The 17,726-nt window shown below is 33.9% G+C and overlaps 1 protein-coding gene across 1 annotated transcript in view; it reads right to left on the reverse strand.

Moving 5' to 3' along the window:
- Positions 1-1,295: 1,295 nt before the first annotated feature.
- Positions 1,296-17,726, reverse strand: part of LOC109542358 (integrator complex subunit 3 homolog) — a 47,775-nt gene continuing 31,344 nt past the window's right edge. The window contains exons 10-14 of the mRNA XM_048668300.1: positions 13,863-14,167; positions 13,182-13,587; positions 9,410-9,560; positions 8,599-8,800; positions 1,296-2,389 (exon numbers count right to left, since the gene is read on the reverse strand). Coding sequence (XP_048524257.1) covers positions 2,324-2,389; positions 8,599-8,800; positions 9,410-9,560; positions 13,182-13,587; positions 13,863-14,167 — 1,130 coding nt within the window. The 3' untranslated portion in view covers positions 1,296-2,323. The remainder of the gene's footprint in view (positions 2,390-8,598; positions 8,801-9,409; positions 9,561-13,181; positions 13,588-13,862; positions 14,168-17,726) is intronic.

A 17,726-nucleotide genomic window follows, 5' to 3' on the forward strand; every position in this document is an offset into this window, starting at 1 on the left:
ATAATGAGAGTTTTATTTGTAATTACAACGTTACTAATTGTATATATTTAAATGATGTTACACAGCGTATTGCGGGATTTGTGAATAGAACACTTGTAAGAATTATTAATTGCAATGTGTGTGATTCTTCGCTGACCAATATTATTTAATTGTCAATGTTACTTAATAAAAAAAATAGGGGATCAAAATTTTACGTCTAACATAATTTTAGAATTAATTTAAATCGAACAACTAAATATAGAAGAGTTATTTACATCTTTGACAGAACATTGCTTGGAGCAAGTTCCTTTAGATGGTCATATTTTACAGTTAATACGGTTAATATTAAAACACAATTTTATAATAAGAATTCATCATATTAATGCAACTAACAATAAAATAAGTAATAGAATTAGACATAAACTAACAAAAACCATAATTTTTTGTCACTCTCTGCATATTCACAAAAGTCTAGGTACTGCGCTTATGCCACACCTAGCTCCATCTCTTTCTCGCTTCTCTCTTTCTAGTCTCTTATCGCCGCGAAAGGTAGACCAAGTGGACAAAAACTTGTTAGTCATTTCAACCCAAATATCCCCCCGGAAAAATAATGGGATATTGCTGCTCATATGCCAAAACGCATAAATTCAAGAAGATGCGCAATGTCCAGTTCCAGAGCATAGCAACATCGAACGAAATGTTCAAGTTGTGAAGTGAGCCTTTGTCCAAATGACAAAAAAAATTGTTTTGAAAACTTCCAATTTCCAAGACTCAAATAAGCCTAATTTTTAGTTCACATACACAATTACTTTTCATTTTCAAGAAGTCTGCCTTGAAAGGGTTAAGATAAAACAAGAAAAAAACAAAAAATTTGGAGGGCTTCAAACGACACAATCACGGGCTTAACTATAACTAAACCTTGACCCAAGAAAAATTGTGTTTAATGTCTGCCGTTATTTGTAAACGACGAACGACTTTTTCATATAAAAAACAGCCTTGAGAGTTACTCGAAAAAGGGTCGAAACGTCGGAAATGTTTAGAGAATAAAATAGGTTTTTAATACAGGCCCAAACCAGTTATCCATTCATACTTAAGATATGACTTGGGACGCTATCAGAACCGTAATACGAAGTGAATTAATTCCACTGATTTTTGTTGCGGGGATATTTCAAGTCGGTAAATATTGAATAGCCGACATTAGCGGCGATTTAATGGAGAAAGTAATCGTATCCGCGCCTGTATCGACGCCCAAGTGGGAATAATAAAATGTTATCAAGAACATAAATGGCATAACTTGTACTGTAAAATAAAAACAGTTTTGCGACTATCGTAAATACATTCTATTTTATTTCATTTTAAAAACATATCGTTATTATTGGAAACCCCTTTACTTTGGTTGGACTGAATTAGCGAAAATGTGAGTGTTACCGACTAATACGTGTGTTTAATTGTCGCGGGATGTGAGATAATTTCCTAATTTTATTACATTAATTACACTGTACAACAGTTATGTTCGTAAAAAAATATTTATGATGCTTAACTGTGGGTGTTTCTCTGATTAAACTTTAAATATTTTAGACGTATTTGCAGAGATAACCAGACAATGAGTCAACATTCATACACGTACAGAAGTTGTGGTCAACACAGTCTATGGTCCGAAGACAAATTGGCATGTAGCTGAAGTAATAATAAAAGGCTTGTAGTTGGTTATAAAATGGTTATTTGATATTTGTTATTTGAAATTTATTCTCTTTTCTAAATAATTTATATATGTTGCCTTCAAAGATTGAAGATCATATTTGTTAACAGTTTGTCGACCTAACAAAAATCAACATTATTTTGTACTAGAAACTTAATTAATCATTTCACTGCATGAGTAGGTATGGTTTACCATTTTGGACAGCATTTGTGTGTAGATACACTTAGATTAAATCAAAAGTGTTACGTATTAAAGTGCATTTTGATTTTGTTTTAAGCCAATTATAAGAAAACATTGAGTAGGGCACGTGAAACAAAAAAACATTTCATTTAGAAGTCACCTGCAATTAAAAACCGTTGTTCGCAAAATAACCCATTACTCACGTCCTTAAATATTAGCAAATCAATAATTAAGATACTAGATAAATGGAACATAGTTGGCCAAGTACGACTGCTCGAAAACAATAGATCCTCCCTTAAGAGCTGGGAATGGCAGTGGTGTGATTTTATATTGGCGGCGTCACTTCTTCCAGAACGATAACACAGCATTCCTCCTTTGTCTTATAATAAGCGTATTATTTTCATTGATATGACAATCGAAAGTCACTAGCCCGAAAATGGGCTGAAATTTCAATGATTCAATCTGTCAATCGCTTTCGGACAATATTTTTTTCCTCTTCTTCGCCTGTTTTGGTTTAACAATTTCTTCTTCCTGAAACAGTGATTACAAATTATGACATCGTAATATATAACATGCAATCCAGTATTCAAATTCAACCAAACTGCACTAATAATTTATACTGGTTTACAGAATATTCATACGCTTATCATATGAAGAAAAGCGTATTTATGATTCAATCGATTACTGAAGGGTAGGATCTTTCTGACAGCTTTCCAGTCTAGGTAATCGGACATTGTATTTAGAGAAAGAAGGTACAAGCGAAATATGATTTAAAAAAGAAACTACATACAGGGTGTTTGGTAACTAGATGCATTCCTTGTAGGTGGTGATGGTGCCAGAAATTTTTGATATATAATAATTTATAATATAATATATATACAGGGTGTTCCGTAAATATGTTAAAATATTTTAACAGCGTATTCTCCAAGTCATTTTAGAGGGGGGTCTTTCTGACAATTTTTTAGATTTGAGGTCTCATTTTTCAGATATTTGATCTTCAAAATGGCAAAAAATATTAGTTTTTATTGTTTTTATAAGCTAATTGAGCGCCATTCTACGGTAGAATTTTAACTTTTTTGTGTGCACCTAAACTTTTATCAAAATATTTTTTTTATTACTACAAGTTATTTATCAACTTTTTTATCTTATTGTTTTTTTCCTAAGACCACTARTTTGCCCGCAAAAAAATAAATCGTTTCGRCTTGATCAAAACTTTCCAAGCCGTTGGATTGGGAAAGGTCAAGAAGCTCCTATAAACTCGCCTCCTAGATCTCCCGATCTAAACGAGCTTGACTTTTACTTCTGGAGCCATTTAAAAAATACGGTGTATTCAACAGAAATGTATACAATCGAAGAACTTCAGGAAATAATATTTAATATTGCTAACGAAATAAGAACTGCAGTGCAAACTTTACGGTCTGTAAATTTTAATTTCATTAAAAGACTGCGATTATGCCAAGAGTGTCAAGGTGACCAATTTTAACAGCTGCTAAGTTAACATTTGAATGGTTATTTAAATTTAATTTTGTTTGTTTATATCGTTGCGCATATTGTTACCATGTTATCATTTAAGTAAAATTTATTAAAACTTAATAATTGTAATCTGAACAAAAATACATAATTTAGCAAAATATTTGTTCAAAAGGTCAATTATTTTTTATTTTAATTATTAGGCCTATTGACGTTCCAAAATTGATGCGTTTCTTCTGCAATTCTGCCTTCACATTCAACATCAACTCTCAAAGTGCCTATTAAATAAACAAGTTCCTAATACTTTCATATTATTGATAAATGTTACTATACTGATGGCTTTTGCTTGGGTTTCGTTGATCAGAAAGAGTACATTTCATAGCACCTTTAATGCAACCATTGACTGGGTACACGTTTCTGTGTTAAATTATATATAAAATTTTAATTTCTTAAATGACATATATATAATAATAGATTTCAAATACGGTAGAATTTTAAATATGAAACATGAACACCAACAGCATAGATTAAGAGTGAGATAGATTGTCCACTTCACTCTAAGGCCCGTTTGCACCGTTGTAAATAAGCTTGGCTTTGCCATTAAGCCCAGCTTTAAAATTAAATGGGTTTGCACCACATTATAAACCAGGCTACAGCATTCAAAGCTCGGCTTAAATTAAGCCATCAACTTTGGGTCGCTTATGGTGTTAAGCCGTAAATTCTAACCTTCGTTTTCCTTCCTCATACCTACATGTGGCGATAGTTAACAAAATTGAAAATTACGATAACAATCAAAAGACAAACACAATGGATATCAAAACTTGTTTTGACATATTTGAAGACGATCTAGATATCTTTGGGATAATCGAATTTGGATTTCCAAAGACGATATATAAGATAAATAATCCATTGGAGGACTTGGAGGAACTACTAACTTTTAAAAAAATATTTGGGTTCTTCAAAACCACCACAAATAAAAATGAATTCGATTATTTAATTGATATTGGTCAATTGCAAAATGAAACCATAAATAATCTTCAAAATCACCGCAACACTACACTACAACAAATAATTTCGAAAATTTGCGTTAAAAATTTAGTCAGTACATAATAAATTTCAATACCTATAAAAAGTTCTTGATAAAAATCTAAAATACCTATATAAAATAAAAATTGGTTAAAACAGATGTATTTAAAATATCACCGTTGGGTTGGGAAACACTCTAAACGAAAGGTTTCTAAATTGTACAATTTAGGAACCTTGTCTTAAACGTGTTCTAAACTGAGGTTAATCTCTCGATCGATATTCTCAATCGCCAAAGTTCTAATGTTAAGATAAATACAATGAATACATGTATTGATTGTATCATGGCCTCAAACGGTCATAATTCCACATATGGCAAATAGATCTGCTTGACTCCGGCTTAACAAAGCCAACAACAGATTGGTACGGTGCAAGCCGTTTACTTTAAAGCCGAGCTTAATTTTTAAGGTTGGTTTTAATATAAAACGGTGCAAACGGCCCTTAAGCACTCAGCTTAACGCATGCGCATTAATGGGATCGTATTCCTACGTTTAGCCGCCAATAAGAATAGCGGATGCTTATTATGGTGCATCCAGACCTACCGAGATTACAACGGGATCGTAACGCGACCGCTTTGAAAGCGCGATGCGAACCCTACGGCAGAATGCAGGTATTTCCTCAAACCTGGATGTTTTTAGTGTGGCTGGATTTTGTATGTCTGGAAAAGTATTGTCGAACGAAGTAGTAGCATGTTGTGCAATATTATGCAGTGGGTATTTCCAGTCATGCTTTTTTAATGTAATTTTTATTTTTTTTTATAACAGTTTGGATCGTTTTGGTTTTAAAGATTAGGACGGGATTCATCAAATTTTATTAAGGCCAGCTGACTTTCTCGTCCCACTGCATGGTTGGATGTTAAATTAGCACAGAGACGGAGTATCAAAAGATAAACTTGTCACCGCTGTGTAACGATTTACTTTTATCCGCCGTCGAAAAACCGACAAACAATGAAAAGCGACGTCCATACTTGAGATTTGGATACACCGTAAGCTCGTCGCGTTAGTTCCTGGTACAACGTACCACGTCTACCCATGATATTTTCGCGACGCATTTGGTCTGGACCCGGCATTATAGAAAAGTGAATGTTCATTATCAGCCATAACAGAGTCGTATTAAGGAAACTTTCAAAGATGCCCCGTTTATACTGAAATGTATTGATACTATTATGAGCCGCAGAGCTTTGCATAATTACGGGAAATAATCATCCTAGACACGGGAGGTGCGTTATCAGCATGGGTGATGAAAACTGTTGAGCAATGCTGCTGAGGCGTCTAGTGCCTTACGCTCAAAAAAATATATTCGGGCGGCAGACAGGAATGAAAAATCCACATAATGCAAAATTCAAGTAAAAATAATTCCCAATTTTGCAAAAATACACTAGTCTGCAGCAAAAACCTCCCTCAAAAAATTATGACATAAATATAAATATTTTGATGCGCTGAATCTGTTCCCGAATGCCAATTTTTTGTATCACGTCTAGATTTTTCGATATGAATTTTTCTCCAAAATATCAAAAATTTTGCGTTTTTTTATTCGTTTCATGCGATAACATTATAAATCATGTATATACATACGAAATAGGTTTTTGCTAGTCGTAAGAGAAATAAGCAAAGTGCCGAAAATTATATATATGATAGTACATATGCGCCTGCGTAGTATTCACTGTTACTTTACAACAGTTAGTTGACAACTTGTCTCTTAATTGTTTCCGTTCTATATCAAATACTTTGGTAAGTTTTGCACAAAATTTGTATTAAATATATAAATTTTTAAGTGTTTTATATGTACTTTATGAATTTTTCTATGAACAGAGATAATAAATATAAAATAGTAGTTAAAAAAAATGTTTTTAATAAATTCCGTTTCCGGTTATAAAATGCCGCGCACTTGTAAGAATTGTACAGACTTGTTTCACAGTTTTTGCTTCATTTGTGGTGAGTTTACTCTAAAAACACAGCGAAATGCGATAACAGATCTTGTTAAAAAAGCTTATCAGCTTTATTATGGATTTTTTATTGATCAGAGGGATAAAAGTTGGTTACCAAAAATTTGCTGTAACAGTTGTTCCAGAACGTTGAGAGGTTGGCTTGAAGGAAGTCACAAATCTATGCCGTTTACGATGCCAATGCTTTGGAGTGAACTTCAACATCATGAAAATGACTGTTATTTCTGCATGACATCAACACGAGTATTCTCGAAAAAAAAAAATAAAAACAAGATTGTATATCCGAACGTCGCATCTGCAAAGAGACCACTTCCTCGTGGTGAAGGCAGTTTACCTCCAGTATCTCAAAAAAATAGCGAGAAGACAGAAAATGAAAATACTGGACTACAACCTCAATCGAGTTTCAGTTCTACCTGTACATCTTCACCATCATACACTTTATCTGGATCTTCAAGCCCATCAAAAGAACCTTATTTTCTTAAACAACCTGAATTAAATGACCTCGTTAGAGACTTGGGGCTATCAAAATCTAAGGCTCAGTTACTCGGATCAAGATTGAAACAGTGGAATTTGGTGGATAAAAGTACGAGAGTGTCATATTTTCGCACGAGACAAGAAGATTTTACGAGTTACTCTTCCAAAGAAAATGATTTAGCATATTGTAATAATGCTGCGGGGCTTCTTGAAGAACTGAGTTTTCCAGAAAGTTCTCATGAATGAAGACTTTTTATTGATGCGTCGAAGATTAGTCTGAAAGCCGCTTTACTTCACAACGGAAATAAATACCCATCAGTGCCTCTAGCACATGCAACAAACATGAACGAAAATTATGCAAATCTGGAGGTATTACTTGAAAAAATTAAATATTCCCAATTCCTATGGAATATTTGTGCTGACTTAAAAGTTGTCGCTATAATAACTGGATTGCAAGGAAGATACACCAAGTTTTGCTGTTTTTTATGTGAGTGGGATAGTCGCGCGAGCGACAAACATTACAAAGTGAAAATTTATATCATGATATAAATGATCAGAACATGGTGAAATATTTCATCAGGATATTATCTATATTGAAAGACGCTACAATGGAAAATGGTGAGAAGCAATGCTTGCTGATTTTTGTTGGTCGATTCGAATAAAAGAAAAAAACTACAAAATAATTTGAATTATACTACCATACTGAGATAACAATACTGATATTTTTAACACTTGTGACTGTAAAAATAGCATTTTTCGCTGTAAACTTAGACCGTAGCCCTTTTTCACTTTTTGGTAATTATATTACTTTGATAAAATTGTTTTTTATTAAATGGACATTATATTTAAAATCTATGTGCTATATTTATTTGCATGTTAAATTTCGTGTTTAGAGCACCAAATATGATGTTATCATGCGTGAAAACAATGAGGAAAAATATTTTTATGCAGACCAGTGATATCAATCAACTGCTCGGAACACGAAAGTCACATCGTCAGCAACCAACGTCAATACGCCACATCAACACGAAATGCGCGAGAAAAAAATAATACTGGAAAATCGCGTTTTCGCCATTTTGACAGTAAATTTGAGGTTACGTCATTATTGTCTGATGAGGAGAAGACCCCGAATATTTAAATCGCGAGCCAATTATTTTGAAATCATGGACACCTTGAGTTTTTTTACGCAATTTCGCTCATCGAAAAACACTGTGCAAACATTACTGCTGAAAATAGGCCTGCAACTTACTACAGAAAGTTATGATAAATGAATAATAGTAAAATTGCCACATGTTAATTAAATGGATTTTTTTGAAGTGTTGGATTGTACTCACATTAAAGTACAATCCTTTGGGGGGAGACAACGCAGAAGTATTTCGTAATAGAAAAGGATATTTCTCTATCAATGTTCAAGCGACATGTGATTACTATTTTGAGGGAAAATGATTTCAGTTGATCTGTCAGTTGTTTGAACCAATCAGAACCGTGGATACAAAGGAAATACGATCTTACCCGATGAAACTGATGATTATCTAACCGAAGTTCAAATGTTTGTTGTGGAACGCATGACAATTTAATCATGATTAAAGTGGTGATTAAAAAATGATTGTGATTAGTTAACCCAGAATTTAATCACTCTTGGTGGAACCGGGCCTTTGTATTTTTTACTATATGAAAATTCGCATTGGCCTACACGGTGTTGCCGTTAACGGTGTAAGTGCCTTTGCTGTATGATCCTATATTATCTGTGATAGTAGTTTATACCAACCTCGCTACTGTCGTCTGAGCTGTCGGTCAGATCTCTGACTGCCTGTCTTTTACTGGAACTTACAGTTGCAACGGGAGGTTTACTAGAAGATGCCGGCTTTCGTCCTCTGCCCTGCAACCGACTACTCTTCGTTGCGCTTATTTCTTCTTCCTCTTCCATTAATGCAAATAATTCTCCAAACAGCTTTCTTTGGCTATCGTTACTAAAATAATTAAACAATTTCACAAATATGAAAGTTATCTGACCAATGATTTAACATGCTAATGATCTACCATTGGTAAGTTTAGGTGCGATGTAATGTGACCGATTGAACCACAATTGATAAAACGAATGAAATAATAGTATTTCGTTGCAGAAAAATTGTAAATTGATACACTAGTATTTCATAGTTATGTAGACATAATTGAAAACCTTATTTTAAAGATCAGTTCAAATATGAGAGATGATGTCGATGAAAAATTAAATCAACTGAATATTTAAAAAGTGAAATGTAGTACACAAACTGTCTTATTTTAGATGGAACTAAGAATTAGGCAACAAAAAATAGTCAAGAAGCTCTCAGAAACCAAGAGAAAAAGAATCTACCACAATAATCACACAAAATGCATACGTATTTATAAATCCAACTGTTTTGGAAGGCAAATATTTGCCGTTGATAGTGCAAGGATCTATTTAAAAAATTGTAAAATATATGTTTCAGAGCGTTAAAGGCAAATAAAAAGATTAAAAAACACTCCTCTAAAAACCCAACAAATCAGACAGTTTCACAAGAAATCAGCTAAACAAACATTTTACAAAACAATGATCTTACCTATTGCTTTGAGCCACACTCAGAGCCCTCTGCATGGAATCTAAAGTGTATATCGCCATGCAGTCATGTTTTTCACAGATTATTCTTAATTTTTCTAAATGTCCTAAGACCTGGTCCGCGCTTGGAACTGTGGTACTTAATACTTTATTACCTTTAACATAATAGAAAAAATATCAAGAATCAGTCAGTTTCATATAATATTTGACGATATTTTCAATACAAAGCACGAAAATATTAATTCGAGTTACAATAAAAGCAAACATTGTAAAATAATGTCCTGGTTATAGGCCAGGAGGTCTACAGATTGGCATGGCTCTAACGTGATGTTACTTAGATAACTATTGGAATCGCTCGGGAATGAACATAATGAAAATATCGAGGGGCGCTTGAAAGTGTGCTATTTGCTGGAATGATAACTGTAGCCAAATGCGCTAAGCCTGGAAAACTGTAGCCAAGTGCGCAATTTTTCGTTCAATTGTATTTGGACAGACGATGTATATGTAAGCACTACTGGCATTTTCAACCGCTACAACTCCTACACGTGGTCACAACATAATCTTTATTCAGTTGTTGAGCAGATAAATTAATAAAGTGTGCGACAGGTGATAGGTTGCAGTTAATGTCTAACATTGTTAAGTGGCAAGAAAACAGACATATTTTTTTTGCGCAAAAACTATGAATGCTACGGGATTTTACAGAGCACAAAATTGTGAATAAATGATTAGTGCATCAACCAACAAAAAAAAGGGAAGAGTAGATTCCATCCACCAAACAAAAAACTGTGGTCGGTTTTGTACCACGACAATCAAGAATTCACGACTTATCCAAAACAGCTGAACTCGATTGTTCCATCAAAATATGAGTCTTACATAAGAACAAATTCACAGCGAGTTTCACCAAAATACATAGTACAATTCTCCCGATATTTCAAAAAAGATAAATGTTAATAAAAGTTAGGTCAGATCGTCTTCTCTTGATACAAAGAATATCGCGGTACCCTTTTGGTCATGTGCTTACGGGGCACCCTGTTATGATAGTTTAAGAGTCCAAGAAGGTGTAAAGGCGCAAAAAATATTTAGAACTTTGAGTCTGGCACAACATAAAAAAGGTCTTTGTTCAGGCAGGTTATTTAACACTATACCATGATGACAGTATAAAAGAGTCAAAGAATAAATGCTTTTACAGGAAAATATCTGTTGAAAAGATTCTAAAAAGGGCCCCTTTATTAATGTATCTTCATCTTGATCCACACCAATTCGAGCGTTTCGAAGGCCGTGGCGTCATCGTCCGTGGAAGTAAATCTCCCACTCTCACAGAGGTAGTGACGTCACAAACACCAACGAGCGTTTTTGCGCTTAATGCAAAATAGAAAGATCAAAATGCGATAATTCCAGTCAACATTAAATTTATTGCGGAAATAACGTTTTTTTTTTCGGAAATAGCAGACGTCTATCTACGTTAAACAAGGGTATATCAAAATCTGTCATCATGCCTATTGCATTATGAAAAAAACTGTCCGTCCGATTTTAATCGGCCCTGCGGCTCTCGATTTGTATTAAAGTCAAGTACTTTTCTCTAAATTTTTAACTACTTTTTTGCACTTTCGAGCATTTTTTCACGCTTTCGTTGTTTATGCAAATAGCACACCTTTTCAAGCTGGCGCACCTCGATATTTTTAACAGGTATACCATTCCCGAGCGATTCCAATAGTTATCTAAGTTCCGTCACGTTAGAGCCTATTAGTAGAAGCTTAATTTTATAGATTGACTTACTGCAAGTATATTCTTATGGACTTATAAATACAATGAATATTAGGCAAAAATAGAATAATGTTCAATAGCCCTTGCATAGAATCTTACCTTCGTACACTCGAGGCACCAACGAACAAAGCATAACAGTAGTTACAAGTTATTTCTACAGTTTGCAAAATGCAACTATGAGAAATTTAAGATTTTAGTTAATTATTGAATTGCTTCAAAAACCACCAATAAACGCTTTTTTACTTGATAGCGATGTCGAATAGTGACACCATCCTATCACAAAAGGAAAGTAGATCATCGGACATATTTTAGATAGTTAGTCTGTAAATGCCACCAAATAGTGTAATATATTTGGTTCGGGGTGCATTTCACATAGCAAGCTTAATTTAATTAACGAGAAACTGCATAATGCGAATTAAATAAATTACACTCTAAGTACTATTATTTGAAAATAGTGCATTTTCACAAATAGTTACACATCTATTAGATATGAAATATACAGAATCGCTCATTAGCCATTAAAAATCCAATTTCTGTGAATAGGGATAGATACAAAGGGCGTTTTTCAGCCGAAAATTTTATTGCCGGCAACTTCCTTGCATCTATAATTTTAGTACTGGGCTTTACAATGTGCAACGTTAAACCTCACATTTAGGCAAATCGATCAAGCGTACCAACTAATCACTATACGAAAAAATCCTAACATTTGCTTGTTTTGTTTTCTTTCGAGGTTACAAGCATATTTCCAAGGGAATTATTGTGATTCGCGTTTATTTCGATCAAAAACGAAAACAAGCAAATATGGATATGCTGGTGATTTATGTTAATATGAGTGAACAGTTGGCAGCATAAAAAGAACCAGAAAAAATGCAAGAAATGTTTGCCGGCGAGTGCAATAGGCCAAGTTGTAGAGCATTTTTGCTTGACATAAAGACTAGAAGCAAACCAATTATCCGATGATTTAAAAGATAATGAGCAGTTGAATGGCTATGTGTTTTTTACCCGCGTTTCCGGTCCCTATGTTAGTTATTAACAATTTATTGCAAAAACTTGTTTGGTTTTGAAACTAATGGAGCAATCGGAATGCCCTAAAAATTTCTGAATAATTTAGAAAAAAACCGGAAAATTGGGAGTTTTTTCGAAAATTCATAGCTCCGTCATTTTTTGAGCTGGCGTAAAGTAAGGAACGATATCGCAGTTCGATAGTAGCCGGCAATACGCTAAATGCCTAGTCATTACAGCGAATGGCGGATTTCAGTGCTTGCGGCCGATTTTCGCAAAATTTCCGACGGTTTTCGGAATCTCATCAAAAAACTGAAATGTATGTTTTGTAGTATACGATATTAACTTTTCAGAACTTTTTTTGAAATTATAATCGGACTTACGGTAACGTGTACAGGCCTGCCGGAAAATGACGCACTGAAACTTTGAATCGCGATTTATAGAACCCTCATCCCTACTTCATCATCCTTCCTTCATCATAATCCCTACTTTTTCTGAAAATTTTGCTCTCTAGCGCAAAAAATTATGGATGTGAATTTTGGAAAAAACTCCCAAGTTTCCGGTTTTCCCGAAATTTCCTCAAAGAATTACGAAAAAACGTAATTATCGTTTGAGGCGTTTGACCTCTCATTTTGTAGATATTTTTATTCTCTACAAACCATCTCGTTGGGGCATTCCGATTGATCCATTAGTTTCAAAGTTATAAGCAAAAACCACAAAAATCGCGTTTTTTGCAATAAATTGTTAATAATTAACAAATGGACCGATGGATGCGAGTGGAAAACACACCTAATCATCTACTCCTTATCATTTATATCATCGCACAATTGATTTGCTACTAGTCTTTATGTCAACCAAAAATGCTCTACAGCTTGGTCTAATAAAGCACCTCATATTCTAGTAAAAATAATAAGAGTAAACTAAGTAAAGTAAGATGGTAAACAATTACAAACCCTCACTATTTACAACTTGAGTCGCGCCCAATATTTACACATTTAAAGACACAGTACCTGCGTTAGTTCTTTTCCTTTTGTTCGGTGATGTTGACGGATACCTCGTACTCAAAAGTGCAGATATTAACTCAGCCACCTTGTCAATGTACTCGTCGCACCAGTACTTTATCACGGTAAAGATAAACAAATCACCATTATCACAGATATCCCTTGAAAAAAGACATTTAATGTAGTCCGCGTTCGGTTTCTCCTGTTTCAGCATCAACATTATGGCCGTGAGCGCCTCGGGATGTAGATCATAATCAAGTTCCGTAATAAGAGGCAATACAGTGTCGATGTTGAAATCATGCGCGTTGATCAGTTGCCAAAAGAAAAACTGTTCAATCGATTCCCAACAGAGAGTAGCCTTAAGAAGACTATGCAGATTTTCAGTCTTAAACATGACCAGGTGTCCTTGCAATACCTGCAAATTGAAAATTAACAGTCAGGAGGACGTTGAATGTAAACCTCAAGCAAGAAATTTGCTTAAATCACAAATATCGTTAAGATTGGCAGTTTTAATTCGTATAACAAACAAATAAAATCTTAGTGAAGTGAGATGTAAGCAGCCAACTATTCCATGCACATTCTGGCCTCTTCAGAAGACATTAGGTTCTCGTATTACTGAGTAGTTTTTCTGGCGCCTTAAGCGTCATGTGAACTGAATACAATATATAAAGGTGTAAAAATACAAAATACCTTTCCAACCAAAGTCTGTAATTGTTTGGCATCTATAGCGGAAATGATCACTTTTAGAGTCTGTGCATTGTTAACCATATGCTGTTTGAAATCTCGATAAAGGTCTGGCACAATCCACATCATGAGCTTGGTGTCCACCATATGGCATGCGTATAAATCGTCATAAAGACATTGGTCCAATTTTTTCTCAATACTATTACAAAATTCCTTATATAAAGCGATTTTAAGAGCACTGGCCTTGGTATTATCGTCTTTCTTATTCTCCGTCCTTATTTGCACTTTGAGAAAGTAGAGTACAAAATAACCTGAAACAAATGTTTTATTGTTTTCAGATGAGCAGAAAACTACGTTAATAGTAAAAATTTGCATCATTGATGCAAGAGAACTATAATTGCACATGTTTAACATAAATAAAACTAAAATGTATAGTTGTAGTGACATACTGAAGGAATTTTTTTCGATGACTAGTACAGGAATCTTAGGAACTACAGCAGATACAACGAAGGTTAAAGTAGTTTTTAATGTTCTAGTTGATACTAATTTAATTTTTCTAAAATGTGACAGCTGTCAGGAGATATGTGATTTATGGCAGATGTTTAAATGACTCCGAGTTCCGTCAATATTAATCTGACAGAAAAATGCCATGGGACGTTGCACATGGGACATTGACAAATGCACTGTCATTTGTAACATGTGACACACATTTCAGTTTTTAAAAATGACAACCATATTTTATTATGCCTTTTTATTTAATTTGAATAGAGCATTTTAATACGATTTCAGTGATATATCGTTAGGTTTTTTCGAAAATGAAGTGTCTGCGAATGATTTTCGCTTTCTCAATTTAGTTGATCGAAGTTAGCCAATAGTATAAAGCTGCGCCCTCAACGAGTCGACACAGACAAAACCATAAGAACACAATCTTGAGGCAGTTATGCCCTTATGGAAATTTATAAAGAATTTAACGTCTAATTAATTAGAAATCTTCAAACTCAATTTGCAAGAATTGAGTTAAGTTTGCAAGAGAACATAATTGGTGTCTTCTTTACAAATTTTTGGCCCGATTTCTTGCATAAAATATTCAAATTCACCTTCAGACATCAGAAAAAAAATTCCAAACCACCGTTACACCTGTATTCAAGGCTCAATATATTGACGTCATCTTTTTTTAACTGTCTATCAAATTACTAGCGTTGTATCTAGTTCTACTTTGAAGAGTTGGTCGAACCCAAAATCTTTTTTGCGTGCAATTTTTCGTTTTTTAGTCGCGATAATAATATGTGGCACAAGCAACTATTTCGTCATCTTCGTCAGACATGTTCATTTTGACTGATCGACAAACATTTGTCGACTCTGGGGTGGACAGATGTAGTTTTATCGCTTGCTGATTGACAATGTCGATAGACAGAGTCGATAGATAGTGTCGACCCGGTGAGGACACAGCTTGAAGCCCGTGTCCCATGTATCCGTTTATACGATGGTACAATGATACGAAAGTGTTTCAATTGGTTGGAGATTTGTCAATTCGTACGACGGCGGACGGATTGACAGATCTCCAACCAATAGAAACACTTTCGTAACATCGTACCATCGTATAAACGGATGCATGGAACACTGGGTTAAATGCAGACAGCAGTGCTCCCATGGGAACAAATGAGTAGTTCAGTACTAGTGTTGTCTAAGCCACAAAAGTTGTAATCATTCGGTTTCTGCATAATGTAATTTCAAATGATAATTTCCATGACAAGCGGACAGCCGCAGCACACGGCATAATGGTACGGTTGATGTTTCAACACTTGCCGCTTCGTGGCGGCAGTTTCAAATAGTTATTTTGCCTGCATATAAGGAAAATTAACTAACTCTAGTAGTAGAGAGTAGAAGAAACTAAAAACACTAAATGTCTTCTTGTATTGCCAATAACGATTTTTTTAATGATTTTAAGTAATGCTAATTAGACTAGATATAAAGTAAAATTTTTAACGAAACTAAAATCAGATTTCCATCAGAACATTCATTTCTTATTCAACAGTTTTACATATTTGTGGTAAATTTTTTGTGGAAAGAAATACTGAGTATGTACATCTAATCTTTATAATGTCAATTTTTACTGCAATATTTAAGTCCAACAATAACAAAAATAAAATAATAAAATCTAGCGTAACAGATGGCTTGACAACAACATTGGCTTAAAAACGTCCACGTAAAAAATAATTACTTGGATTACGTATGTATATAAAAACGGAAATTTGCATTAATATTAATAATTATTATACAGGGTGTTTCAGAAATAAGTACCTAAATTTTAGATTACACTCGTAACTCAGAAAAGTCTTCAGAAAGTTTTCTTAATAAACAGTTAATATGAGTCCGCCGTACTTCTTGTGTCCAACAAATAATCCATTACAAAATGTAGGATATTCCGATAGAGCATAGTGGTAAAGCGTAATGCATAATAGTAAATTCAATAAATAACAAAAAAATTTATGTAATTAAATTCGGTATAATCTTAAGTACTTATGTGCGCATGCTGTGGTTAAAAGTAAAATTATCAATCTGATTATGGTCTATGGAATCTCAACTTTGGAACATTTTATTCAGAAACACCCTGTATTTAATATAACAATGAACACTCAATTAGTAATTTAAGAGGGCGCAATTTTTTGGCGGCCTTCTTGGTTAGAAATAAATTTAATTTACATGCATATTACATTTAATTACATAATACGTGGTTCCCTAATTTGTATACAAGTCCCATTTGACTAACCGAATTGGTATTTCGCGCTTATTTGGGAAAAGTTCGCTATTGTTTGATGAATTGTGAACTATTTTATCCCCGTTTTTCATCCATCCTTTGGCGCTTAAGGATCTGAGTATCCTCCCTTAAGCGGGCCAGAAAATCGGTAATTTCTAAACCCACAACTTCCTGAGACTGTTAATTGATCGTCTTTTGTGACGAACAATTTGCAAACTTTTATTCAGCATTAAGTGTTGTTAAATTTTTTTCATTTGAAAATGTTTTATTTTATATATTTACATTCTAATTTTGTTTGCTGTTACGTTTTTATGTCTGCAACTTAAATGTATTTTTAAATTGTACCTTGTCATTGTCTTGCATATATATGTGCAGATTTAGATAAATAAACGGGTAAAAAGTTATTTTTTATTCGAATGAATCTAAAAGTGCTATTTTTCGATCGGAAGCGATGATCATAAAGAAGCACTTTTCTTAACTGTTCATTTGTTTTACTTTTACGCACGGACTTTTACGCACATGTGCGCATAAGTAAATGTGACAAATTGAACCTGTCACTGTCATTATATTTTTTTAAGTATTTTCATTAAAAAGTAACCGATATGCTTTTTTAATAAATAACGTAGCCGTATCGACAACAAAATATGCATCTTATATAAACACCATACCGTGAAAGCAACACTTGAATTGTCAACACTCATTGTTTGACTAGCATATGCTTACAAAACTACGCTTTTGAAAAATTACAAACGTCAAAACACGACAATTTCAAAAATGTCATTAACATCAAATTTGAAATATGAAGTTGACGCTTTTTATTTTTGGCAATTTTTATTTATTATACCTAATAATTCGTGTTTCATTCGAATAAAAAGGTTGTTCGATACGAGGGCGAAAAGCCGTTTTTCGAACTCCTGACGATTGACGGATTGTCAAACGCCGTCGTCGTTCGAAAACTTTTTGCCCTTGAAAACTACTCATCATTTTACTTCCTACACTTTTCAAATTCAATATGTAATTATTGGAGAACACAATTTTGCAATATATGTAGTTATCTGTAGCATGTCATTAGCGTTATTAAAATCGGAAATTTTCGCTGCTGTTGTAAATAT

Source organism: Dendroctonus ponderosae, unplaced genomic scaffold (assembly GCF_020466585.1).
Source record: "Dendroctonus ponderosae isolate FM_Combo_2020 unplaced genomic scaffold, Dpon_F_20191213v2 Dpon_F_20191213_7, whole genome shotgun sequence".
Taxonomy (NCBI): domain Eukaryota; kingdom Metazoa; phylum Arthropoda; class Insecta; order Coleoptera; family Curculionidae; genus Dendroctonus; species Dendroctonus ponderosae.